This window comes from Musa acuminata, chromosome BXJ2-6 (genome assembly GCF_036884655.1).
Source record: "Musa acuminata AAA Group cultivar baxijiao chromosome BXJ2-6, Cavendish_Baxijiao_AAA, whole genome shotgun sequence".
Classification (NCBI taxonomy): Eukaryota; Viridiplantae; Streptophyta; class Magnoliopsida; order Zingiberales; family Musaceae; genus Musa; species Musa acuminata.
The window spans coordinates 8,782,277-8,808,037 of NC_088343.1; the positions used below are offsets into that span (position 1 = coordinate 8,782,277).

The 25,761-nt window shown below is 40.5% G+C and overlaps 3 protein-coding genes across 6 annotated transcripts; 1 reads left to right on the top strand and 2 right to left on the bottom strand.

Moving 5' to 3' along the window:
* Positions 1–2,134: 2,134 nt before the first annotated feature.
* LOC135582796 (protein WEAK CHLOROPLAST MOVEMENT UNDER BLUE LIGHT 1-like) lies at positions 2,135–10,354 on the bottom strand. 3 transcript variants are annotated; one of them, XM_065112179.1, is made up of 4 exons: positions 10,122–10,354; positions 5,062–5,493; positions 4,607–4,962; positions 2,135–4,142 (listed from the first exon to the last, which is right to left on the bottom strand). In XM_065112179.1, the coding sequence occupies exons 2-4, from the start codon at positions 5,459–5,461 to the stop codon at positions 2,298–2,300; spliced, it is 2,601 nt and encodes an 866-aa protein (XP_064968251.1). In that variant the 5' UTR covers positions 5,462–5,493; positions 10,122–10,354; the 3' UTR covers positions 2,135–2,297. The 3 variants fall into 3 exon arrangements, with proteins under 3 accessions (XP_064968251.1, XP_064968250.1, XP_064968249.1); XM_065112178.1 differs by lacking the exon at positions 10,122–10,354 and adding exons at positions 9,648–9,804; positions 9,890–10,000 and having other exon boundaries at positions 4,607–5,493; XM_065112177.1 differs by having other exon boundaries at positions 4,607–5,493.
* Positions 10,355–11,419: 1,065 nt separating this feature from the next.
* Positions 11,420–20,248, top strand: LOC135614627 (uncharacterized). Of its 2 annotated transcripts, none has more exons than XM_065112180.1 (8): positions 11,420–11,508; positions 11,614–16,643; positions 16,742–16,989; positions 17,065–17,206; positions 17,516–17,681; positions 17,766–18,086; positions 18,181–18,875; positions 19,412–20,248. In XM_065112180.1, exons 2-8 carry the CDS (start codon positions 11,694–11,696, stop codon positions 20,090–20,092), a joined length of 7,203 nt encoding a protein of 2,400 aa, XP_064968252.1. In that variant the 5' UTR covers positions 11,420–11,508; positions 11,614–11,693; the 3' UTR covers positions 20,093–20,248. The 2 variants fall into 2 exon arrangements, with proteins under 2 accessions (XP_064968252.1, XP_064968253.1); XM_065112181.1 differs by having other exon boundaries at positions 17,907–18,086.
* Positions 20,249–21,849: 1,601 nt separating this feature from the next.
* Positions 21,850–24,604, bottom strand: LOC103987435 (caltractin). Its single transcript, XM_009405743.3, has 7 exons — positions 24,541–24,604; positions 24,310–24,433; positions 24,188–24,224; positions 24,053–24,080; positions 23,331–23,483; positions 23,128–23,230; positions 21,850–22,168 (listed from the first exon to the last, which is right to left on the bottom strand). Exons 1-7 carry the CDS (start codon positions 24,541–24,543, stop codon positions 22,104–22,106), a joined length of 513 nt encoding a protein of 170 aa, XP_009404018.2. The 5' UTR covers positions 24,544–24,604; the 3' UTR covers positions 21,850–22,103.
* Between the last annotated feature and the right edge of the window lie 1,157 nt (positions 24,605–25,761).

Genomic DNA, 25,761 nt, shown 5'->3' on the forward strand with positions numbered 1-25,761 from the left:
TATAAATTTCATAGAAATTCATAAGGCCAGATGCTCAGTATTTATTTTTACAAATTTTCCCTTATTATTATTTTCTGGGTGGAAGATGATTCTATTAATGTTAGTGTTGCTTGGCTCCAGCAGTATTGGAAGAGTAGTGAAACATCTCCCCTTACAATTGCTAGAAACTAAGGCTGTAAGCTATAACTATGATAGGTATTAGATGGACAGGTGAATTGATGTAAATTTTGAGACAAGTAAATCTACATTATATATTTCTTTGAGGTTTAATCTTTTATTTCGTGTAGATATACAAATGAGATGAAAAGTGGGAGTATTATGGACACCTTTCTGGAGACCCTCCATAACTTTTTTGTATACAGGTGTCATGTATAATTTTGATGTTGATTTAATAGTTCGACCTAAATTTAAAGTGGTTGAAATATGTGATATGATTCATTTGAAAGTAACTGGGCACCTGAGAGAAGCAAACATCTGAAAGTTTCATGCTATCTAACTTACTTCAGTTGATCTCAATCAAAACAATCACATGTTACACAGCTTGATCTGCTGACTCAACAACTATATGGTCAACACTTTGAAAGAATGGAACACCAGGAAGAACCGAAAGAGAGCCTTTTGTTGTTTCTGTAATTTAAATCTTCCAAGCAATCATGGTGATCATTTGGTCAGTGACTGGAAACCAGGGACTCGGAAGGTGGCCATACATGCACCAAAGATTGATGTGGCAGCACATGAAGCCAATGCTGAGCTGAGAGGTGAGGGTTGATGCATCAAGCACTTCATCTTCCAAGAAAATGAGTGAGATGTGAGGTATGCTGTCATGGCTTGCCCCCCCCACCGCCTTCTCCCTCCTTCAAAGTTGCCTTTTGTTACCTACACTTTGTTCTTTTATGGAGGATTTGGACATGACAACCAACCCCAGTAGGTAAAGACTTCTGTGGAGAGGAGACTGAATTGTCTTTGAAATCTATTTATCTCTATGTTTTAGATGTTGTCAAGATCTGCTTAGTCAAAGTAAAGGTCTAAGAAAACTTCATGATATTGTGCCGAGGAAAAGGATTTGTAAGGTTAAAAATGAATTTTCTTCTCACTGGAAGGGAAAGAAAAACTCACAATAACATCCTCCTCATGGAAGCCTGAAGGAATTCAAAGCTTCCTGTGAAGTTGAGATATGTGGCCATCGCCTCTGTCACTTCTTGAGCCTCCTGAAATGAACAAATTCAAATGTATGGCTTTCCTTCAAGAGTCGAGTTAGCAGAAAGGAGATCAAAGAAATTATGCAGTCATCAGAGTGTAACAATCATTCTTTGATGTCTGAAGAAGCTTGAAAAAGAAATATCTCCCTAAATGGACTCTTGTTTCTGTCTCACAGTGGACTTCACTTTATTTAGTTTGAGAAGAAAAGGAACATTCAAAGGCATTTAACAATGATGATGATTAACTTTTACATGTGGAGGTCATAATTATAAGTCAAAAGGAATCTAACGACGAAATCTAGCAGGTGCATTGTGATATAATTTTAGGTATCAACCACCTGCAAGAAATAGTAAGGATTTGATTCAAATGTAAGCTGAGGAGATCTTTAAATTCACACTGCTTTCTCAAAAGAAAGAATAATAGTAATTCCAAAGTAATGACAACTCCCCAAGAAAGATGGAGAACAGCATGATACTATGAGATAGTCAGAAGCCATTTTGTCCGATCTCAGACCGAGTAAAGCATTCTTTATGTGAATGAAATCAAGAATCAGACAACAAATGCACCATTACAAGGTCTTCAAGCCATCTTGAAGGTTTTGTTTGTAGAAGAAATGAAGCCAAATGGCATCAGCATGCCAGTGAATTCTTGCCTTCAACCCACTCAATAAAGATCAGCGTCTGCTGCTTTCGTTTGTTCTTCTAGATGAGCAAGATCAACTCCAACTCTCCTACCAGTGAAAAGCCACAGCCATGACTTTGCCTTCTAGATGAGCAAGATCAACTCCAACTCGGATAACTTCCGAGGTCCTCACATAATCTGGTTTAAGCAACGATAACAGAACATGTCTTATTATAATATGAAGCAAAAGAGATTACGCTCCTACTGGAAATATCAACCACTGGTTAACCTGTGCTGCTTGCGCATCATGATGTAGTCCTAAATTAGAATTTAATCACACTGTAAAATCATACGTGTAAACATATTTGTCGAAACCAATAGATTACAAACTTGCACCAAATAAGTGGCTGAATCAGCTTATGATACATATACACCAACCCAAATCTGATTATTGGCAGTTGTATACCAAATAAGTGCTACTCTGGTTGTGCCCTTTTCCGCGCTAAGAACAGCACAATCTTTGGCACAAGTGATTTCTTCTTTTTCTTAATTTTCACTTGTGATACACCATTATCTGAGCTATCTTCTGATATGTGCGACTTGGGATCAGACATGGAAGGGTCGACAACATCACTTTCTTCCTTTTGTGGTCTACTAGGATGCTCAAAAGTCTTTAGCGGGCTCGTTACAGGATTTACTCCACCCTTTGCTGCATCACTAGCCCTCCTTCGTTGTTCATGCTCAGCTCTCCAATTCCTCAATTCCTGTTCCGCACCTAATTTTCCTTCCTTGGCCTTCTCAGCGTTCTCCATAGCAATTTTTAGTGTTTCCTTCCTTGCACTCATTTCCCCATATGCTTCATCGAGCCTCTCTAAGCTCTTCATCTCAGACTCCTTGGCCGCCTCAATCTGTGCAATAGCAACTGCTATTCTTTCATGGGCAAGCTCTTCGGCTTCATGAGCTTTCTTGCTCAGATTAAAGTACTCATCCAATGGAAGAGTCACACTGCGCGGAGAATCCTCACCACCTATGCTTGCAGCTTGTTCGCTCTCTTGCAGTGCTTTGATTGCTGCAAGTGCTAGCTTCTCAGATGCTCTAGTTGCCTCAATTTCCTTCAGAGCTGCCTGTAATCTGATCTCTATTGTGCTTGCACTTGCCTTTGCTTGCTCTGCTTCCTCCTTGGACTTTCTTAGTTCTTCTCGTGCCATCTGAGCAACAGATTTCGCTTGATCTGCTTCCTGAGCCGCCTGTTGCAACAATTTGGGCAGCTCCACCATCTTCTCCCTGGCTGCTTTTTCCTTCACTCGAACCACTTCTAAATCTTGTTTGGTCCTATCAAGCTCTGCTTCAAGAGAAGAAACTGCTATAGATGCCATCCCTTCCCTCTGTTGCAAGTTGGTTAGGGATGCCCTTTCTCTGTCCAGCTCGGACTTGAGAGAAGCAGCCGCAACCCTCAGACAGGCAACCTCATCCTTGGCCTTCTCGATACTGACTTTTACTTCCTCAAGCTCCTTTCTGGTCGAGGCTAATGCTTGAACGGAGTTCTGGGTTGTTTCTTCAACATCATCTGGTAACTTATCCTCAAAACTCACGGATTCTTGATTCAATTTTGATTCCATATAGGCTGCTAATTCAGCCTTGAGATTGAATAATAAAGTAGATGCTGTCTCCAGTTTTGATTTGAGATCTCTTGTCAACAAAACTTGTTGATTCAGTTCTTGCACCTCCTCTTCAGCATGCTTCAGTTCCTTTTCCCATGTAAGGTAATCTTGCTCTCTTGCCAAGGCTGCACCAATTCTACGTTCTTCTGCTTCAAGATGTGCAGCATGGGCCAACTCCAGTGATTCCTTCGTCGTGATCGATTCCAGAGTAAGTTCCTCGGCTGTCTTCTCAATCTCCTTTAGTGCAGAATTAGCATCTTGAGCCTTTCTTATTGCCATATCTCTTTCATTAACCAAGGAAACATACTCCCCTTGTAAGGATTTCAACTCAGCTTTTAGTATCTTCAGTTCTGCAACTGCTGCTTCATGCCTTGCTTTAGCAACCTCGAGTTGTGCTTTAGCAGCAACACTAGATTCACTAGCAATTCCTTGCTCCATTTCTTTGACTCTCAGTTGGGCCAGCTCAGAGTCCTGCTTTGCCTGAGCCTCTTCAGTTTGGGCCTTCTCAAAGTTTACTTTTAGTTCCTCCATGATTCTGTTGGTTCTATCCAGCTCCTTCAGTACTTGTGCCTTGGCCTCTTCTGCTGCTTCAAATTGTTTTTTGCATTCAGGAATATCTGCTTGCATTCTCTCGAGTTCCAATTGGAGTAGCTTACGTTTCTGCATATAGCCAAATATAAGGATTAAAACCTTTTACAGGGGATTCCACATTCTAATTGCTTATGTGGAATCAGTACAGTCTTCATGGTTGGAGTGACCGATGTTAACAGTCAAGTGACTGATGATGCAAGGAGATTCTTCTGTGAGATAGGAATTACAAAATGAGGGTGTTAGATAGCTGCAGATGTATAGAACACAACCTTGTATTCACAGTAAGCCAGAACACTAGATAGTCTAGCCATTGCTTATAAGTAAAGACAAGCAGGTAGAACAGAAATTATTTATGGTTTTCATTGTCAAATATAGATCAGAAAATGTTACTGCTAGTAGGACTAGTATATCTTGGACACAGAAATTAAGATGAAGGAACCTGGAGTACAAAGAACATGCACAAAATGATGCCAACATGCTTTCCAAATAAGGAATATAAGAAGGTACAAGTAATCGAAGGAAATCACCATTACCTCCAAAGTATTTCGCCTGTAAGCTTTCCAATCAACAATTCCTCCAAACATGGTAACTGCCTCCTTTACAGATTCGAAAGGTGCAGCAGTGTCAACAATGCCTCTATTTACATGGATACTTTTTACAGGTTTGGAAGACGTAGCTAATTCAGGTGCCTTCTTTTGCATCCTTCCAACATCCTTTTGGTGATTGAGTTCGCTGGGCAAAATAGGAGTGCTATCTTCAGTATTTCTACTTTCATGTGGTATAGCTGAATCATTAATTATTTGAACATCAACGAGGTTGACAGTGGTGCCATCTTGATGTCGGTTTGGAATACTTTCCAACTCTTTGTTCTGTGGGTCAAATGGAGGCACTGCAATAGTAATATCTCCAGATGTCAATACCACAACATTAGTGTTAGAAATGCCTGATACATTTGAGCTCTCCCGAGGATCAGGTATAGCAGAAGCACCTTGTGGAACAGGTTGCACACAATCTTTTGAAATTATACCCCGCTCGCAATTAGTATCCATGATTGCATCAACAAGTATATTTTGGGTCGACAATGTGCCATCAGAAACAAACTGATTAAGTGATAGCTCAGGCCCCGCTGTGATAGCTTCCTGCTGGTTATCGGTACAGAGTCTGTCGACATTTTCGGCAATATCTGCCTTGTGGTCCAATAATGCATCATTGGTAATACATCGCGCAACCTTTTTCTCAGTATTATTCATAGCTTCTTCTTGATGGTGGTTTTCATCATGGCATGAGAAATTTGGAGGTCCTTTAATTGGTAGACATTCTGCTGAATAAGTAGTGGACAGAGGAGGTTCTCCAGAGAACATGGCTTCAGTGGCTTTTGTTTCTTCCATTCATGACAACTAGGATATAGTCAATCTTGGTTCTGTGTTTCAAGTAACAAAAGAACAAGGCAGAAGAGTCAGAGAAGGGAACAACAAAAGTCTAGAAAGTAAGAAATGTTTCACAATATTTCAGACTTCGGATATCTAACATTCATAATCTCCATTGTTTTCTTAAGACAGATAGTTAATAACCAATTAAATTATTTACTGTCAAAAATATTCTCCGGTAGAAAATCAAATTCCTGTAGAAGTTGTCAGCAAAACCTGTCACGAAGCAGATTATACCTTTGGCGGTTCATCACATGTTGTCTTCTACACAAAAATAAAATTGTTAACCTTCTATTCCTATATAACTGTGAAGCATGTCTTCAAAACCTTGTCTTTCAAAGACAATATTGCAAGTCTACAGTTATCATTTGGTGGATAAAAAGCGGCAATAGGACATTACATGAGACTGTCTATGGAAATATTTTGTGGGGTACTACTGTCCCAATACCAGTCACCTATATCAGCCAGCATCAGCGCATTGCTCTGCGCCTGTGCTTATCTATACTCATTCCACCATAAATAAAAATATTATATAATTCATAGAAGCAGAACCCTTGGTGTTACAAAATGATTGTAGTAGTATTTTGTTGACATTCTAAGTAGTGGATGATCATATAGTTTTTAATACTTGTTATTATAGTTTGTACAAATTTCAAAATGCTATCAATCTGATTCACATGAAAAGTCAACAACAACAATGATCCATATGTTCCCAACTATTTGGAGTCAGCCACCTTGTTTTATCCTTGACAAGAACTAACCTAGTTGTTCATGAATGAATATTATAATATCTCTTTAGCCCAAAAATTCTCATTTCCTTGGCACTTTTTACTTGTCTTTTCCTAACTATCCAACATTGTGATCCACAAAGCATAACAGGAGTTCTAACTATCCAGTAAAATTTTATAAATTATATTAAAATAATTACATGAAACATAGTGAACAAATGTCGCTACAATATTTGTTAAAATATATTAATTTTTGCAAGTACAAATTATGTATTTATGTAAATGGCCCACAACAGATTCATGTTACCCACTAATATGATCATCCTTTGCTAACATTTGCCCACCTAGGTATCCACACCATTGACTACAACAACAAATAGATTAAACTAGAGTCATTATTCTCACAGCCTGCCACCCAGAAGGAAAAAAAAAACACGCACACACACACACAAAAATAAAAAGTTCCCCAGGAAAATAAAGATAAAAGAAAATACCAATATACACATAAATTGCAAGAAACCAAGTAAAGCAAATAATCTCATACTGAACCATAAACAAAGAATATCTCCTTTCTTGACTCACAATGCAGAAAGCAAGAGCACAATGATGCAATTATGCACAATAATTTGTTGCTACTTACAGGTGTATCATTGAGCTGTTGCATGCCTGCAGACGATTAACCCCCAGGACCAAGGTCACACTCTAAATCATCCAAACAACCAGTCTTGCTTAAAAAGTGCTTCACCATCCATAATTAACAGGGGCCTAAATTTTCTTATGTTAAAATTTCAGATACATCCCCACAACAAATATCCAAGTTTTCTTTTATCTTATGTCATCACTTTCTCAAACCCAGCAACCAGCTCTAAGGCACTTGTCTAATAATCTGTCTGTTACTCCATGCTTCAAATCTAATTATACAGTTTTATATCCATCCGACCAAGGCCTGATGATCAATGTGCTGAGCATGAATTCACTGCCAGCTTCCAGAGTACCATACCATCTTAAAATTGTTATGAGGATTTGCCTGACCATGTGATAGCCATAGCTGTAACCACAAAACCTTTCTAATTCTACGTGGAACATTTCTTATACATATCAACATTGGTGTAACTGAGACCTTTATTCACCCTTGTACAAGTCTACATTCTTGATTTCATCATCGTCTTAGGTTTTCACCAAGTATCACAACAGTGCAACAAATTAACAACTTAAGTGCACATCATATTTCTTCATCACATACCATACTTTAGCACCTCATTGAGTGCTTCTACCCTACATTCATACACAATCATAGCCACTTCTCACTATTATTGAGCATGTCACAATCTAAATATTCAACATTATAACACGTGATTGCCTAGTATTGTTTTCGCTTAGACAAATCACAATCTAATAACAATATCTAGGAGAATCTACATATATTGTATGCCATATAATTGAAAGAACAGAATTATTTCATAAAGAATACCCAAGAAAAAAGTGATACTGGTTGACAATAATATGTTGAATAGTATATAAAATTTGAAGAGTTATAGAATTATATATTACCACAATGATGAAGGTTGTTTCATGGTATACCAGGTTTTTGACACCCAAAATCATAGAACAAGCACCTCTACAAATTTAACTAAGGATCATAGATAAACAAAATATTTTCCTTAAATAAGTAGGTATATTGAATTAAAGATGAAAATCTTTTACAAAAAAATTTACACTTGGTCAAGGCAGAGGACTCGGAGCAAGGTAGATGATTGTATCATCAATTTGGCCATAATTCCATACCAAAAAATGATGTGCCAACAAAATATTGTTATAAAATCAAATGTGATGGTTTTACTTCTATATATCATGAACAGCCTATGTTCATGGCCTGATTTTGTATGAATAGACTATGTAGTGGTCTATCTATACCTAACGGCTAAACCCACCTCTCCCTAAAGCTAGTGATCTAATATCCAGGTTCAGAAAGAAAAATATTTCTCAACTTGCAGGTCAAAAAGATATGGTAACAGTGAAAACCTAAGATGAAGATGATTGATGTCCTACACACATCAGCCTTCTAGAAAACAAATGTAGATTGTTGCACCAACGATTTCACTTAAATACACAAGAAAATGTAGCAGATATGATGAACACCGGCAACAGAATGACAAAATTATGATTGACTTATTGTTAAGGATTATGTAGTTTAATCACAAGGCTGAAAACAAGCAGGTTAGAATCATAAAATACGATGGCCGTAGAAATTGGATTACAATTATAAATAGTCTTATTTCGAAATTAGACCTTGATATAGGGTTATAAACAAAAATAAGTTGATGACAGGGAACATCAGCCTTCACCATATGCATTTGCACCGCTGATAAAGAAGTGATACACTTCTTGTGCAAAAACTTAAAATATCTTCTGATGTCCTTAAGAAGATAAGAATAATCAACCAAGACTAATGCACATCACGAAAATGGAAAAGAAGTTCCAGACAAGAAGTTCATCAAAGTGATCCTGACAAGCAACACAAATATAAAGCATAACTCAACAACACCAGACCAAATAACTTTGGTACCAGCACAGTCTTAAATTGACTTCATGTATTCAGATTTAGACCTTCCAGTACCGGCAACATATAAAAGTTGCCCTGAAACAGAAATCAACCAAAAAATAATTTGGGTCTGGAACTGATCACAAAACCAACCCACGGTACCAATGCCATGGGTAAGGTCAAGATATGGATCTTGAATCAGCTCGAAAACAGAGACAAACATGTCAATTCTACCTTCAGTTGAGTGATAAGATCATTTCTTAACTTGAATTAGCTACTTCAGACAAGTTGGTCTGAGTAGCTTCAGCTGAAACTTAAGTTGTTAGCACCCATAAAAAAAAGAATTCTAAACTCCTTGTACTTAGGATCATAAAAAAATGATCGAACTGGAATAAATGAATAGTCTGTTTCTATATATTTGAAGAATAAATTTAGGAATCTTTTCAAGCACCTAGGACTTGACACCACTGTCTCTTGTGTTATCATGAATCCCAAAGGTTAAGATAAAGTTGTTCAGGTGAAAAAAAGAAATTAAATGCAAAGAATTATATAATATTGAAGCTAATGTGATGTACATAACATCAAAGTGCAAAAAGTTGTCTTTTAAGGAGTGACACGAGAAGGTAAATACCAAAATAGTTGGTATATTAAACAAGAGAGAAATACCATGCGGTTCCAAGAGTTAAGAACTGGTAGAAAATTCTAAATCCAGTTACCTGGTAAGAGATTTACATCTATTGCGATCACTTATTATGTACAATTTCAAAAGTCAAAACAATCTGTGATCACTGATTTCAGATTTCTGTTTAATGGTCAGTTTTACGATTAGAATAATACAGAAAACAATCTGCTATCAAGAAAAGGGAAAAGGAACTACGGGGTCGTAAGCGGTAAGCTCATGGTGATGAGAATTAAACTGCAAGGGACTCGCTTATTCCATGAAGTAAATCCAAGACCAAATCTTGATCGAAACAAAAGGGCTACGACGACATACGCCACCACGCAACCTCGAAGACAGCCTCCAAGATCGCAATCTAAATCCAGGATGAGAAGACAACCAACCAGGTAAATAGTTATACAAGGATCCAGCAAATTTGTCGCGAAAAAGAAAACCAATACCAAAGGTCCCTCGATAGTTTCTCCAAGGAAATCAAGAAACCCCACACGAGCATGCTAAAGCGTAGAAAATAACGACTCGGGCGCATCAATTCTATGCAATTACTTCAGCAAAATTATGACTTGTAGACGAACTTCTGAAAATTACTGCTCGAATTCAAGAACTCGCACACGAAAACTTATTCCTTTACATCAACAACCAAGAAATATCGGGGGAGGGGGGAAAGGGACTTACTCAAGTGCGCTTTCGGCAACGAATGATTCAAGAACAGCCTTTCCCGACACCAGAAGAAGAAAAAGGAGGAATTACGGAGCCAGCAAGAAAGGGGAGGGGGGATCCAACAGAGACGAGATGCGAGTCACGAGTGGGGTTTGGGGATCCCGGCAGACACCCGATCCATATATCCCTCCATAGCAACACACTCTCTGCCCTGCTGCTTGCGCTTCCGCTCCTCTCCATCCGATTCCTTTCTGTCCTTATTTGTTTCGGGTGTCCTTGTGGGTATAATTCGTCGTCAACTTAGTACCTTTCCTTCGATCATTATTTAATAAATAATTACTTTCTATTTACCCAAAGCAGATACCCTTCGTTCCTTTGCTGCTAAATATGGGACCTACAGAGACAACTTAACTTTATTCTCCAAAGACGAGTCAGGTATGTCTTCGAGTCGATTGAAACGAGTAGGGCAGAGTATTGACGCCAAGAGACGAGTGGACGACGACACGCTGTGCCTCACCCAAGGCACAGACTGACACACAGTATAGTCGGTGAGGAATTCTATCCCGTCTAAATAAAATTGGATCTTTATTATAATTATAGTAATAATAAACAGAATGGAGTTTTATTTGTCCATCTGATGGTCCTTTTATTGATCTAAATTAGGTAGTGGTTATAGTGGGAGGGTTCAGTGTGAGCAGTAAATAGATGGGGATGTTATGATCTTTCTAAAAGAAAAAAAAAAGAAGATGATTTATTGGTTTAAATAATAATAATAATAATGTACTGAGAGGGATGAGGGTGTGCAATGAATGAAGTGGGGGAGTATGGTTGGGGCCATGCGCGATTTCATATCGGGATGACATGCGTTTGGGTGAGGGGATGATGGTCGTGGGTCCGGTTCGAATGGACCGGACATGAAACGGTCTCCTGAACCAGATTGACTCGGTTTGGTTCTTATTTTATGACAAATAACAAATGATTCTTTACTTTATTCGTTCTTTTTTACGACTACATTAAATTATAAAGAAAAATCAGAGATATTCTGAATGAATACATAAAGATTCTCTCCTTTTATAAGTCGTTTTGACGTATTGACATTGTTTATTTGTTATGTATTATGGATTTGATTAAGCGGGATTAGGGTATATTAATTGGCTTTGGAATGAATATAAATATTTGGAAAGTATTTAGTTAATTTTTTGGGAGTAATTTTGCATTTAATTTTTTAATGATAAAAAATGAATAATTGTGCGATCTCAAATCCACTTTAACGTCCTCACTCTTCTTTTATGCGTACTCCCCAAACCGCCACCACCCTCTCTCGTGTTAGATAGGCCGCTTCTCCGCGCCCCCACCACTCCCGCCTTTACCACCGCCTCGCCAAAGGGCCCTCCGAAGAGAGGTAACCTCACCTCCCATTTCTTCTTATTTTCACCTTCTCTCTCTCTCTCTCTCTCTCTCTCTCTCTGTGTGGAACCCTAACGCCGGCGATTGATCGATCGAAAAGGGATCGCGGGGGCAAGGGATTATTCGAGCTGCTTCGGCGATCGGGGTCGGGGGTGGCGGGGGACGGAGTCTCCCCTTGTGATGGCCCATCAGAGCAAGTTTGTATCGGTGAATCTGAACAGATCCTACGGCCAGCCCTCTTCCTCCACCTCCTCTGTCTATGGCCGTTCTCGCCCCGGATCCGGCGGGGGCGGAAGCGGCGGTGGCGGGATGGTGGTCCTCTCCAGGGCCCGGAGCTCTGCCTCCTCCGCGGCGAAGACCGGTCAGAAGCTTGCTGTTCCGCCTCCCTTGAACCTGCCCTCGCTGAGGAAGGAACACGAGCGCTTCGATCCGGCTTCGTCGGCGTCCGCCGTCGGCCACGGAAGCGCCGCACTCGGGGCGCGGGCGGGCTCTTCCGCCCTGGGCTGGAGCAAGCCGGTCATTCCGCCGCCGTCTTCTATGGTAGAGAAGGACGCCGTCGGCAGAGTTCAGGCTCAGTTGGGAAGACCAGCGATCGGTGGCGATGATATGGCCGGCAGCCCTTACATGCCTCCAGGTGCTCGCCCGGGCGGCCAGCCGATCAATGCTACACCGGTTCCAGGGTTTTCAGAGAAAGCTGTAGTCTTGAGGGGCGAGGATTTCCCTTCTCTTCGGGCCACCTTCACCTCGGCTCCAAAGCAGAAAGAGGCATCGGGTCAGAAGCAGAAGCAACATCAAGGAACGGTAGTGCTGCTCGAAGCACGGGAGGAGGCATCTGAGCTGCGTGCACCTCTCCAAATGAGGCCTCAGATTAGGTCCTCTCGTCTTATTACCAGTAATGTGGCAGAGGGCGATGAGGGGTCCATCCGGCCGCCTGGTGCTTCGGAGCAGTCGCAGAAGCAGGATGGCTACTTGCCTGGTCTGCTGCCCCTCGTACGGCTCCAGCACACATCGGATTGGACTGACGACGAGCGTGATACGGGACTCAGTATCCCGGGGCGAGAGAGGGATCGAGGGTTTTTGAGGCCTGAATCGGTTCAGGCTCGTGATGTCTATGATGGACGGGGGCTGCATGATACTGAAGCTGGCGGCACAAGGTCCAGGGAGTTCTTCAAAGGCGGTTCTTTTGTGAAGGATGTAAAGGCTGCAAACAGTGAAAGTCAGGATTCTGGCTCTTGGAGATCTCCATTGATTCCAAGGGATAGATTGAACACCAATGTCTTAGGAGTAAACAGGGACAGACATTATGGGAGGCCCTCAAGTGGAAGCAGGGAATTGAACACAGAAGGTGGTAATGGTTGGTCATCTTTTGTAGAAAATGGTGATCGTTTTGCAAAGAGGAGACAGGATTCTCAGTATGCTAGGGTGGATTTGGTTTCTCCTGAGAACATTCACAATGGTAGAGTTGTTGTGGAAACATTCACTGGGAGGAGTGCTGAGCAGGGTGTCCATGGCCACTACAGCATTCATGCCAGTAACTGGTCCAAAGGAAGTTCCTCTCTGAATGCCCCAGTCTCGAAGATGCAATTCTTAACCGGAAGTAAAGTTACTCCATTAAATGACCCGATGCCCAAGTTTGGTAGAGAAAGGCGGTCGCCATCAAGTGCTGGAAAACCATTCTTTGAAGATGCCAATTTCAATAGCAAGGATCCTTTTTCAGAAGGCATCAAGGATATGAATGTTAAAATCTTCAAGAAGAAGAAGGATCTCGAGAAGCAAGTTGATTTTCCTGACCCCGTTAGAGAGTCATATGAAGCAGAACTTGAGAGAATTCTGAGGACGCAGGAGCAGGAGAGGCAACGTGCAATGGAAGAGCAAGCTAGAGCATTGGAGCTTGCACGAAGGCAAGAGGAGGATAGGGAGAGGCTGGCCAGAGAGGAGGAGGAAAAGAGGCGATTGCTTGAAGAAGAGGCAAGAGAGGCTGCTTGGATAGCTGAGCAGGAGACGTTGGAGGCTGCCAGGCGAGCTGAAGAGCAAAGGATTGCAAGAGAAGAGGAGAAAAGGAGGTACCAAATGGAGGAGGAAAGAAGGAAAGAGGCTGCACGAAAAAAGCTTTTGGAGTTGGAAGCCAGGATTGCCAGGCGACAGGCTGAAGACAAAGAAAAAGATGATGGGGTCCCCTCTTTTGTTTCTGCTTCTGATGAACTTGTGCCTGATGTAGTGAAGGAAAGAGAAGTTCCACAAGTTGCAGAAGTTGGAGTTTGGGAGGATGGTGAGAGATTGGTAGAGCGAATCACTAGATCTGCATTATCGGATTCTCCATTGATGGGTAGATTTTCGGAAGTGGGATCTAGGTCTCAGGTTTTAGGGGATAGTATATCTTCATTTGTTGATAGAGGCAAACATACCTATGGCAGCATGATTCTTCCTTCCTATGCTGAAGAGAATGTTCCTCGTAATCCAAGGCAAGATGCATTCGGTTACAGGAGAGGCCTCCCCAAGAAAGAGATCCATGGTGGTATTGTATCTTCACAGATGCCAGATGAGTACCACCAACAAAGGAAACAGAGGTGGAACTCTACGAAAGAGGGTGATCATTTCATGAGGAATATTGACATTGATGCTGAATTTATTGATAGTGTCAAGTTTAGAGATGCTGCAATGGCACCTAATAATTCACATGAAAGTCCCAATGCTCCATATAGTGAAATATCTTCTGAGAACTCTATGGTTGATGGATTTACCTCCTTTACAAGATATCGTCAGCCCTTGAGGCAGCCCCGGGTGCTCCCACCTCCACACGTGACTGCTGTGCAGAGAAGAGATCATGCAGAAAGAGCAAATTCGTCACGTTTCACAGATGATGAGTTTGATTATGACCATCCAAGTAGATCTGAGCAAAAGAGTTTGCATGCAGGTTATGACAGCGTGTTTCCTGAAACCCTTCGACATCCTGGAACAGCAGATTTCCTGGAAGAGAATGCTATCCATTCAGTGCAGGGACCAGAGAAGATGAGTCCAAGATGTGATTCACAGTTGTCCCTTTCTGTTTCAAGCCCACCTAGTTCACCTGCTCCTCTTTCACACCATGAAATGGATATTTCCAGGGATTCTCCCCCACTGCCAACTTCTGCTGATGGTGAGCATACTGTTGTGTCCGATGGTGAGCATATTGTGTTGCCATTGGACAGGGGTACCATGGATAGAACAATGTCTTCAAGGTCAGTCTCTCCTGGAATAGATGATGAATGGCCAATTGAGAACAGTGAAGAGGTACAGGAGCAAGAAGAGTATTATGAAGAAGATGACGACTACCAAGACCTAGCTGAAGCACATGAAGGTGATGATGAGAATCTTGATTCAGCTCAGGTGATAGAAGATATGCGAACTGATTCTGGGGAGATGGAACAAGTAATTCTTGGATTTAATGAAGGTGTCGAAGTTAAACTTCCAAGTATAGATAAGTTTGAGATAACTCGTAGCAACAGTAAGGATTTTTTAGCTATACAGGCTGGTTCTGCTGTCAGTGTGGAAGAACCAATTAGCAATGGTGAAATTACCCATCAAGGAGGTACTATAAATAATTCTTTTCTAATTGTAAGTGAGACTGAGAGGTCCTTGCAAATTTTATCTCTTGATCCAATGGTGTCGTCTAGCCATTCTACAAACAGTGTTGAAGCATCCCAGAACCCGATTGTACCAGCTCAGCATATGATGGTTCCTGCTTCCAATTTTTCAACAGCATCTACAGCCTCAGATTCACCTATCTTATCTTTGCCTTCTGCTGCTGTTAGTCAGGGTGAAGCACCTATTAGTCTACAGTTTGGTCTGTTTTCTGGTCCTTCTTTGATACCTTCTCCTGTTCCAGCCATTAAAATTGGTTCTATACAGATGCCGATTCATGTGCATACTCAGATAAGCCCATCTCTGCCACAGGTGCACCCTTCTCAGCCTCCTTTGTTCCAGTTTGGCCAGCTGAGGTATGCCCCAGCTATCTCTAAGAGTATTTTGCCACTGGCTCCTCATAGCACATCCTTCGTTCAGCCTCCTGCTCCAGCTTCCTATTCCTTTAAACAGAATCCTGCTGGTTGTCTGTGTTACCAATCACCTCACAATTACTCTTCTCAGAACAAATCAGAAGATAAAATGCCTTCAGTTTCTTCAGTTACACAGTCTAACTTGGCACAAAACCTCATTGAACCTTCTCAAGGAAATTTGTCATCTGGGCAGCTTAAGGTGATATTAGATCCTGGAAAGAATGTTTCTATGGCTTCTCAGAGTCTGGTAGGCATACCTTCTTTGGTTGAAAAGAAAGGTAAAAATGATTCAATTTACCAAGCTGAGCATCATGGTAATGATGATGTGACTGTGAAGAAGACCTATAAGCTTACTGGTAAACGAAAAGAATCTCAAGCTCAACAGCATGCTGAACTGCAATCTTCTAGGTTCTTTTCAGGAGGAAAACCTCCTTTAAAGACTTCGAGCACTTTATTTGGTGGGTGGAGGAAGAGATACACATATACTGTAAAAAATGCTGGTTCAAGATCATCATTTGCAGGAGTAGATACAATACAGGCTGATCCAAGTGGTTTTCAAAGGAAGGCTAGGAGAAACATTCGAAGGACTGAATTAGGAGTCAGAGAACATATTGAGAGGAAACACACACTTGGTTCAGAGTCATTTAACAACAGGACTGGGCAAGATAAGGTGTCAAAGGATCATTCGATGGCCATTGGGATTTCTATAAAGAACATAGGCAGGAGAGATGCAGCTTTAGACTGGCCAACCAAGATCAACGATTCAGAGAACTTAACTTCTGGTGCTTCTATTTCTCGGGTTGTGAGCTATGATAGGAAGACCAAGAAGGCTATAGGAAAAGAAACTGCTTTGAAGAGTATAACCAGCTTTGACAAGTCTCATGCTGGAAAAGGCAACATCAACACAAGTCACATTCTTGAGGAGGATGTTGATGCTCCTTTACTGAGTGGAGTTGTTCGTATTTTTAAGCAGACAGGAATTGAAGTTCCTAGTAACGAGGATGACTTTATCGAGGTAAGATCCAAGAGACAGATGTTAAATGACCGCCGAGAACAGAGGGCAAAAGAAAACAAGTCCAAGTCTAGGGTGTCAAAGGTAATTTGATTTTGCTTAGGTCATAACTTTATTTAATTAGCGGCCCTTAAAAATGTTCTAAGGACATGTTTCTTTCTTGTTCTCTATGTCGTGAACAGGCACCTAGCAAACAAATTTCAGTTTCACAAAACAATGCTGCCAACTCAAACTCTCATAAAGCTGAAATATTTTCAGTTGGTGACACGCCAAATGTTGTTTGTTCTAATCCTTCTGTTGGAGTGGGGAATGGGTCTAGTAAACTTGAGCCATCACTTGTATTCACTGACAATATGACATCTCAGACTCTACCTCCAATTGGCACCCCTTTAGTAAATGTTGATTCTGAAAGTGGATTGAATGATTTGAAGTATGGGTTTTTCCTTGATTGGCTTATATTTTGATTTTTGCACAAGTAGTGTCTTAAACTTGTTGTATTTTACAGGTCATGCCAGGTTATCTCTGTACCTGCTGCATCTGAAAGTGGATTAATGCTCTCTCCAGGATCACTAGACCCCAAAAACATAAATCCTGATCGTACTACGTTGCCTTTGAGTTCCTGGGGCACTGCAAACATGAGTCATCAGGTAGCCTTCTAAAGAAGCAATTTTGTGGTTAATCTTCCTGCTTTTGCAGTTGGATTTAATGTCCCTGTTTATTTTGATCTACATATCCTCATATGGCACAAGCCACATTTTGAACCGTAAAGCTTACAAAAGTGCCAACATCTTTTCATTGATGTGATAGTCTGGTTGGTTTAAAACTAGGTTCTGATATGTACATTGAGTAATTATTTATTAAAACAAACTTTTTAGTACAGACAGATTCTACATGCATGACATTCTGTCAAGTCTATGATACATATACTTTCTGACCTGCAATTTTTAATTTTTCAGGTGATTGCCTTAACTCAGACTCAGCTTGACAAAGCTATGAAGCCAGCACAATTCCGTTCACAAGTTGTTTCAAGCATTGTTCTTGAGCCCCATAAACCTGTTTTATCTGTTGTGACTTCAGAAAGCACCGTTAGTTCCTTGCTTGCTAGTGAGAAAATTCAATTTGGTGAGTATTTTTCTTCTTTACTGTTCAATTTTCTTATCGTCACTGGTCATACAGGTTGACTTAGATTTTTTTTTGTGAGCCCAGGAGCTATAATGCCACCAAACATTTTACCTCCTGTCAGCCGAGCTATTTCCAAGGGACTTGGACCTCCAGATTCATGTAGGTCAGAATTAAAAGTAGGTCAGAACTTGCCTGCTAACAATTATTCCATGTTCTTTGTTGAAGGAAAGTGCCACGGTGAACCTTGTCCAAATCTAGAAGATGCAGAGGCAGAAGCTGAAGCAGCTGCTTCTGCTGTTGCTGTTGCTGCCATTACCAATGATGAGATAGTTGGATCTGGGATAGCTGCATCTTCAGACACCAAAAGCTTCACTTCTGCAGATGGAACTGCATTGGCATCTGGAGGTCATAATATAAGTCCTATTGCCTCGGTCCTATTTTCAATGCTTTATTAAGTTACTGCTCTACAATGTAATAATTGTGTATAAGTTTGTAACAGATGTGGCATCTAGCCAAGAAGTAGCTGCTCAATCAGCCAATGAAGAGTCTTTAACAGATGCTCTTCCAGCAGATCTTTCAGTAGATACTCCACTCTCAGTGTGGCCCGCCTTACCAAGTCCACAAACATCTCAACCATTGCTTTCACAATTTCCTGTGGCGGCACCCTCACACTTCCCCGGCTTTGAGATGAACCATATTCTGGATGCTCGAACCTTTGCATATGGGTCTCATGATGAGTCTACTGGTTCCCAGGGACAAACTCATCAATCTCAAAAAGCTGCTGCTTTGGGTTCAGGGTCAGCAGGGGCATGGCCACAGTGCCACTCCGGTGTTGACTCTTTGTATCGCCCAACATCAGGGTTTAATGGTCCTTTCATCAGCCCTGGAGGAATCCCTGGTGTTCAATGCCCTCCACAAATGGTCTTCTACAACCATTTTGCTCCAGTTGGACAATTTGGGCAAGTCGGTCTGGGTTTTATGGGTGCTACATATATACCTGCTGGGAAGCAACCTGACTGGAAGCAAAACCAAGTATGTTCTACTACTAGTGACAACAATGGTAACCTGAGCAGTCTAAATGTTGTTTCTGGTCAGGGTACCCCGACCAGTGTGCCGGTCCAGAATATAAGCCCAGGATCACCTCTCATGGCAGTGGCTCCTCCTCTGACCATGTTTGACATGAGTCCTTTCCAGGTATGAGTTCTCTTAATTACAAGCAAACACTAGAGAGGATAAATTGCAAATCTTGAAAATAGAATTTTCTATCATTTCATTATTGCTGGGAGTGTTGAGGATACCAATACATGCTTTAAATTGGTGTTGGCATTTGGAATGTCCGGTTGATTGTATGTCCAATGAGATCCAGATTCTGGGTTTAAGGGGTTTGAAACACAGTGTCCATGGAGGACTCAGATGAAGTTGCTGATAAAGAAATCATGCCTGCATTGAGAAAGCATTAGCATAAATTTTGAGTGCACCCTCCCCGTTTCCTCACATGGAAGTCAGTTTTGTGCCAGAGTAAAAATATTGGAATCAGTATATATACAATCAGAAGGGGGAAATATTAATATGCTGTACAATAGATTAGAAAAATTAACAAACACTTTGTATTCCTTGTTTCTTTGGGTTTACTTGATTGATGTGCTTTTATTTAAATGATGTAAAGCATTTAGCTTCTTGTCTCGTTTATTTTACTTCTACTAAGTAACTTGACTTCCATTTTTATTCAGCCAACTGCCAATATTCCACTGCAAGCTTGGTCTCATGTTCATCCACCACTCCACTCCGTTCCTTTGACTATGCCACCACAGCAGCATCATGTAGAGAGCAGGATACCTTCACAATTCAACTGGAGCGTTTCAGGGGACACAGCCACCGGAAACCATAGGTTTGGTGAAGCTCATTCATCAGTATCTGCTGAGATCAGTAGGAACATCCCATTTCCAACCTATACTGCCTCTGAGATCTCCGATGGTCTGAGTTTGGTGAAGCAACCAACTTCCAGCACTGCTAATATTCAGACAATCAAGCCTTCAGACAGCACTACAAGTGGGAACGAGAAGAAAGTCCCGAAGATGGTAACAAGAACAATTGGATCTGGTGTTGTTGATAGCGGAGGGATTGGCACGAGTAACAGCAATAGCAGTGGTCAAGTGACAGGCCTTCCCACTCAGCAACCAACTTCATCAGGCCAGCAGCACCTCCGTCCGATCGGATATGCCGACCAGCAAGGTGGGGTTTCTCAGAGAACAGGCTCTGGATGCGAATGGCATCATCGTAGGACTGGATTCCAGGCCCGGAAGCAGGTCATAGGTGCCGACAAGAACAATGGTCCACCTAAAATGAAGCAAATATATGTGGCTAAGCCATCGATCAATCGACTTCCAAACCAAGGCCAGACGAGAACTTGATTTCAGCGTACCAAGACCGCTGCCCTTTGCCATAACTATTTATAAATAACAGAGGTGATGTCTCCGCTGCATCTGAGTCCATCTTCTTGTGGAAATCTGTTCTCGATGAACCATGATTTTTTTTTTTTCAATGGGCTTGACGACTTGAGTGATTCACAGGGTTTTCGTATCGTATCTTATGCCTTTTGCTTCGTTTCGTTCATGTAAACTAGGTCTATCGTGTCTAGTTTCTTCCAAATCAATTTTGACATCTATAATGGGCCTGACGACTTAAAAGTAAAAAAGTTAACTAGGTCTATTACAGGCTTGATGACTTGAGTGATTGATAAGGCTCGTGGTACTTACCGGATACCTTTTGCTTCATATGTAACTAGGCTTACCATGTTATAAGTTCCTGATCATTCTTTTTTGGTCGATAATTTCTCTGCTGTGTGTATCATGGTTCAAAATCTTGTGTATCGATCAAGACCTGGGATTGTTAGGCTGGTGTATCTACATCAATATGCTGTCCTCTGAACCACATATATATCAGTTCTATACAAGATAGACTGCCCCCGGTTTTTCCTGATCGATACACCATAAATGTAGCAGGTGTTATTCTTGTGCATGCATATAAATGGCACATTCTAACTCCGATCTAAAGCCTGTGATTTAGACTTTAGCTTCCGGTTTATGTATTTGGTAAGCTGCACAGCTCGGCATACAACAAGGTTGACGAGGACCCCATTCATCCCCCCTGCAGTTCGCTCGAGGTTGATCAAGTATCGTTACCCCGAAAGCATCAAGTCAACAACAGAAACGACGTGATGTTCTACATCAAATCAGAAAAACCAGAAGCATCAATCATCTCCAACCAACGGTGTCCTTTTTTTCACTCTTAGAACCTAATAATTCAATAGAAATGAATAAGAACGCAGTTATTGTTGATCATAAGAGCGGCAGCATCAGGCAACAGAAGATTACATCGTCCAACATGAGTTTACCTTTCACTCTTAGAACCTAATAATTCAATAGAAATCAATAAGAACGCAGTTATTCTTGATCATAAGAGCAGCATCATCAGGCAACAGAAGATTACATCGTCCAAAATGAGTTTACCTTTCACTCTTAGAACCTAATAATTCAATAGAAATCAATAAGAACGCAGTTATTCTTGATCATAAGAGCATCATCATCTGGCAACAGAAGATTACATCGTCCAAAATGAGTTTACCTTTCACTCTTAGAACCTAATAATTCAATAGAAATCAATAAGAATGCAGTTATTCTTGATCATAAGAGCATCATCATCAGGCAACAGAAGATTACATCGTCCAAAATGAGTTTACCTCTTGTATCGTCGAACACAATGTACGCTGGACTATGCACAGTCTTCACCTGAACAGCATCTTCGTCCAGCCCTTCTGTGGAAGAAAGATTGGCATTTCCAAATATCATACAGAGAAAGTAATTTGGATTTAGAACATATAAGTGGTCATTATACCAGTTAAGCTGCAGTTTTGGAACCAGAACAAGGAACAAAATTAGCACATCACAACAAGGATTTAGACATTCTTGGCACTGTTAGACAAACCTCATCCCATACAACTATAAAAATCCAGTAGTTACCCACATTGAGAAGATTACCTTGAGCCTTGCTGAAGGCATGAGCACAGATGAAATCAGAGACTGAAACCTCCAAGTTACCAAACCCAGAGACTTAGGTCATCAATTTGCAGCATGAAACTTGGTGCAAAAGCCAGTGACAGCAAAGTTCATAGTGAAAATATGGCCTAATTAGATAGAATGTCCTTTCCAACTGCAAATACTACACATCCAAATACTGACCAGATACATGAGGACACAAAGAGCAACATCAAGCACAGCAGGTGTATCTACAACCAGCATTAATATGTTCCGGTATGTTTATACCCCAGAATTCTTGATTAGTGTTACTCTGCAAACTTCAACCCAAGGACTGATTCAGTTGGACAACCATAAGGTAGATTCAAAAACTTCACAACAGAATAGTCTAATAACCATAGCTTGTCCTTTTCATGATCCTCATAAATTCCTCGGCATCGACTTCTCCATCACCTGCATACCACAACAAGCAAAATAAGATACATACGTATTCAAATTACCGCTTATTCTACCATGCATGACTATAATATATTACTATATGCATATACGTATATATACAAAGATAGCAAATGACTCAAAATTAGAATGATCATTCTCTAGAAGCTAAACCTTCTAAAAAAGTAAAAAAGGGACTCTACTAGGTCCTTAAATCATAGATAAACATTTCTTAAGCTCTCCCTATGGCTCCTTTTTCTCTCCTTCCACTTAGTCATGTATTGCAAATTGCTCTTCAGTTACCGCCCATAGTTCCAGTTTCATACTTATGTACTGTTTCCAACTCAAGCAACTTTCAGTGATTGAGCACTTAAACTATATCCAGTATTTTTTTTTTTCATCACAATCGATGTGACCTACATCACTTTAAAATTTTAATGTACAGAAAGATTTCATCTGTTTATGGAAGCTACTTGGTTGTTTGTTGTGACTAGTGCAAACCAGGACACAGATTGTGAGTTACCTTTCCAAAACAATTGTCATTTCCTTCTCAAATGCTCTTCACTCAGACTTTTGCCGGTCATTCCAATTATGCAAGTAACACCAAGAAATGTATGCACAAATTTCCATTTTTGCAGCAAGCCCCTATGCCAATAACATATCTACATAGAAAAAGCACAACCAATATGATAGCATGCTGGAGTGCCAGTGGTGCTGAACCAACATGATATTTGCAAGCCAATACAGGTTGGCTATGAAAAGTACAGCCGATCCTTGACTGAAGCCTATATTCACATCTTCATTACAGAGGGTTCGTGATCATCATCTTTCTGATCAACCATTAGCAGTAATTTTTGTGAAAGAGATTAATAATTATAATACAACGTGCTCAGGATCATACTCTAAATGGTAAATCAGACAAGTCACAGCCACAGTCTAGTTAGAACTGCCACTGCAGCAAAAGAAATGGTCCTTACCATTAAGGTCTGCTGCTTCTATCATCTCTCTTATCTCGCTAAGTGTAAATTTCTCACCCAAATCATTAGCAACTCGCTGGATATCAACATCAGAAATTCTCCCCTGGACAGGTCCCAGAGTGTATTAGAAATATCTAGGCAAAATTTATATATATACAGATATAAGTTTACACATTGATAACGTAGGATATTAGAAATTTCACATTGTTATCCTGGTCAATAATGCGAAAAGCTCTCGTAAGTTCTTCTTTGCTGTCCCTTTCTCCAATCTTGGCTGTCATCATGTGAAGAAATTCCTCGAAATCAATCGCTCCATTTCGATCTTTGTCTATTTCAGTCATCAAACGATTGATATCCTGTGAAAGAAATTGCATTTGGGACTCCAATAAAATGTGGTCATGATCAATTAAAGATTTAGATGTACTTCTAAAGAGAAGATAGCCTGCAACATATAAATAATATCCGATATCATAAGAGATTATAGATCTTTTCCTCGTAAAGGTCCTAAGCTCAAAACTTCAGTAACACATGTAGTAATAAACCATATTTTCTTTCAACAGACCAAACAGTTCGATGGGCTTTTGTCTGGTTGGAGGACCTGCCTACACCGCCAAGAACATGCAATTCGTTCAATCAAACGATGATATTTTCCACGATATTGCTTAAAGTCCTCTCTAACAAATCAATGATATTTTTTGTGACAGATTAGGCTATAGCTGAAAAATGATCTCCATTATCTTTCTGTGCATCCCATGAATAACTAAGCTAATTAATTATCTTACTTCTGCTTGATAAAGAGCCTAAATGACAAACAGATTGATGGGGAAAGACGAAGACAACAGCAAGCCATTAGCACTCTTGAATATAATTGGAAAGAGGAAAAAAAACATCGCAGAATTAAAGAAGATAATAAATTGTATTTAACCTCTTCTGTCATTTCAAACCCCAGTGCCCTGCAGATAGAGAATTGTGTTAGCACAACTACATCACAATTCAGGGTAAAGCAGAAGAATATAGTAGAAAATCCACTGAGATCCTTCAAACAACATGGCATTAACACCTCATGGCGACATTCAACTCCTTCGCGTCAAGGCTGCCTATAGGACAGATTAATAGGGTCAAAACGACGATCTGAAAGAAGAAGCCCATAAACGAGTAAAAAGTCCACATCGAAGTCCGTACCAGATTGATCGGTATCGAAAAGGTCAAACACCTCCTTGATCTCCTGCCTCTTCTGTTGGTTCAATCCATGATGGCGAGATCTAGGTTTTTCCCTTCTGGAACCCATCCTAGAGTTAAGACTTGCCTACACCACCAACAACATGCGATTCGTTCAATCAAACAAGGCGCTCGATCTCAAAAAGAAGATCGAAGAGAAGACCAATCCGAGATCAGACGGGCGAGGAGAAGTACCATTGCGTCTGAGATGGTTTCGTCCTTTCCACCTCCCGATTTGGGTACGAGAAATGGAAGCCGGGAGAAAGAGGGGTGTGTGTGCTGTGCTTTAATAGTCCCACCTACATTAACGGGTCGGATTCAACAAGAATGCGTATAGACCCGATCCGGACCACTCTCGATCCGCCTCCGCCTCCTCCCGCTTAAACCCATGTAATATACCTAATGGAATCGGGGCGGGTTTGCAGAATGGGTTAAGCCCGACCCGTGTTCAGGTCCGGTGTTGACCCGAACCCCTCGAGCTCTTCTGCTACGATCTCCATCGGCAACTACAGCTATTTAAAGAGGGTCATTTCCTAATAATAAGACAAAATGGATATGAAGCACACCAACACACAATCAAGAGAACGATGATGAGATGCATAATGGATTCATGGGAATTCAGCAAGTATTACCTCTTAACTGATAAGTCCATGGATATCAATATTTAGTTTCATAAATATAAAAAAAATCAAAGACTTATAAGTCTATCAGATTATTTTTATTCCCAAAAATATCTTTTAATATTTATGAGTCTCGAAAGTATAAAATCGTATAGATACACTCAAAGCAAACAATTTTTTATGAGTTTACGAGATCACATCAATGTTAACAAAATACTACTTATCAAAATAATACTAGAATAAACCATACGACCCTTACGAGCCTTTGGAATTGTACCAATATTGATAAAATAGTACTTATCACTAAACTTATAGTTCAATTCAATTAAAATTGATTTTGAAAAGTTTATACTTGTAGCGTATATCTATTATAAACAGATAAAAGAACAATGGTAAATAGGTTCACATGACCTAAGCACAAGCTTCATATCTACAAGATGCATTCACTGAGAGACAATTAAGCAAGTGAAATTTTAATTGGTGACCAGTTACCAGAAACCTTTGATACACTTGTCTTCCTGCAACCACAGTTCATGTGTGCATGCATTGTGGAAGCAAAATTAGAAGGATGTGGATGCACTTGTAGATGTCCATGAGCCAAAACAAAAAGGAGGATTCATGAACTTCTTATTATAAATTGCAGAAGGATACTTGATTTTGATATAGTATCAGTTCTAAAAAGGATGTATACTTGAGACCTGAAGATACGGTACAAAATCAGCAATTGGATTGATTTGGCATGACAGTGATTTCTCTTCTTCTTAACACAAATTGGACAGCGGCTGGAGTTGAGAAT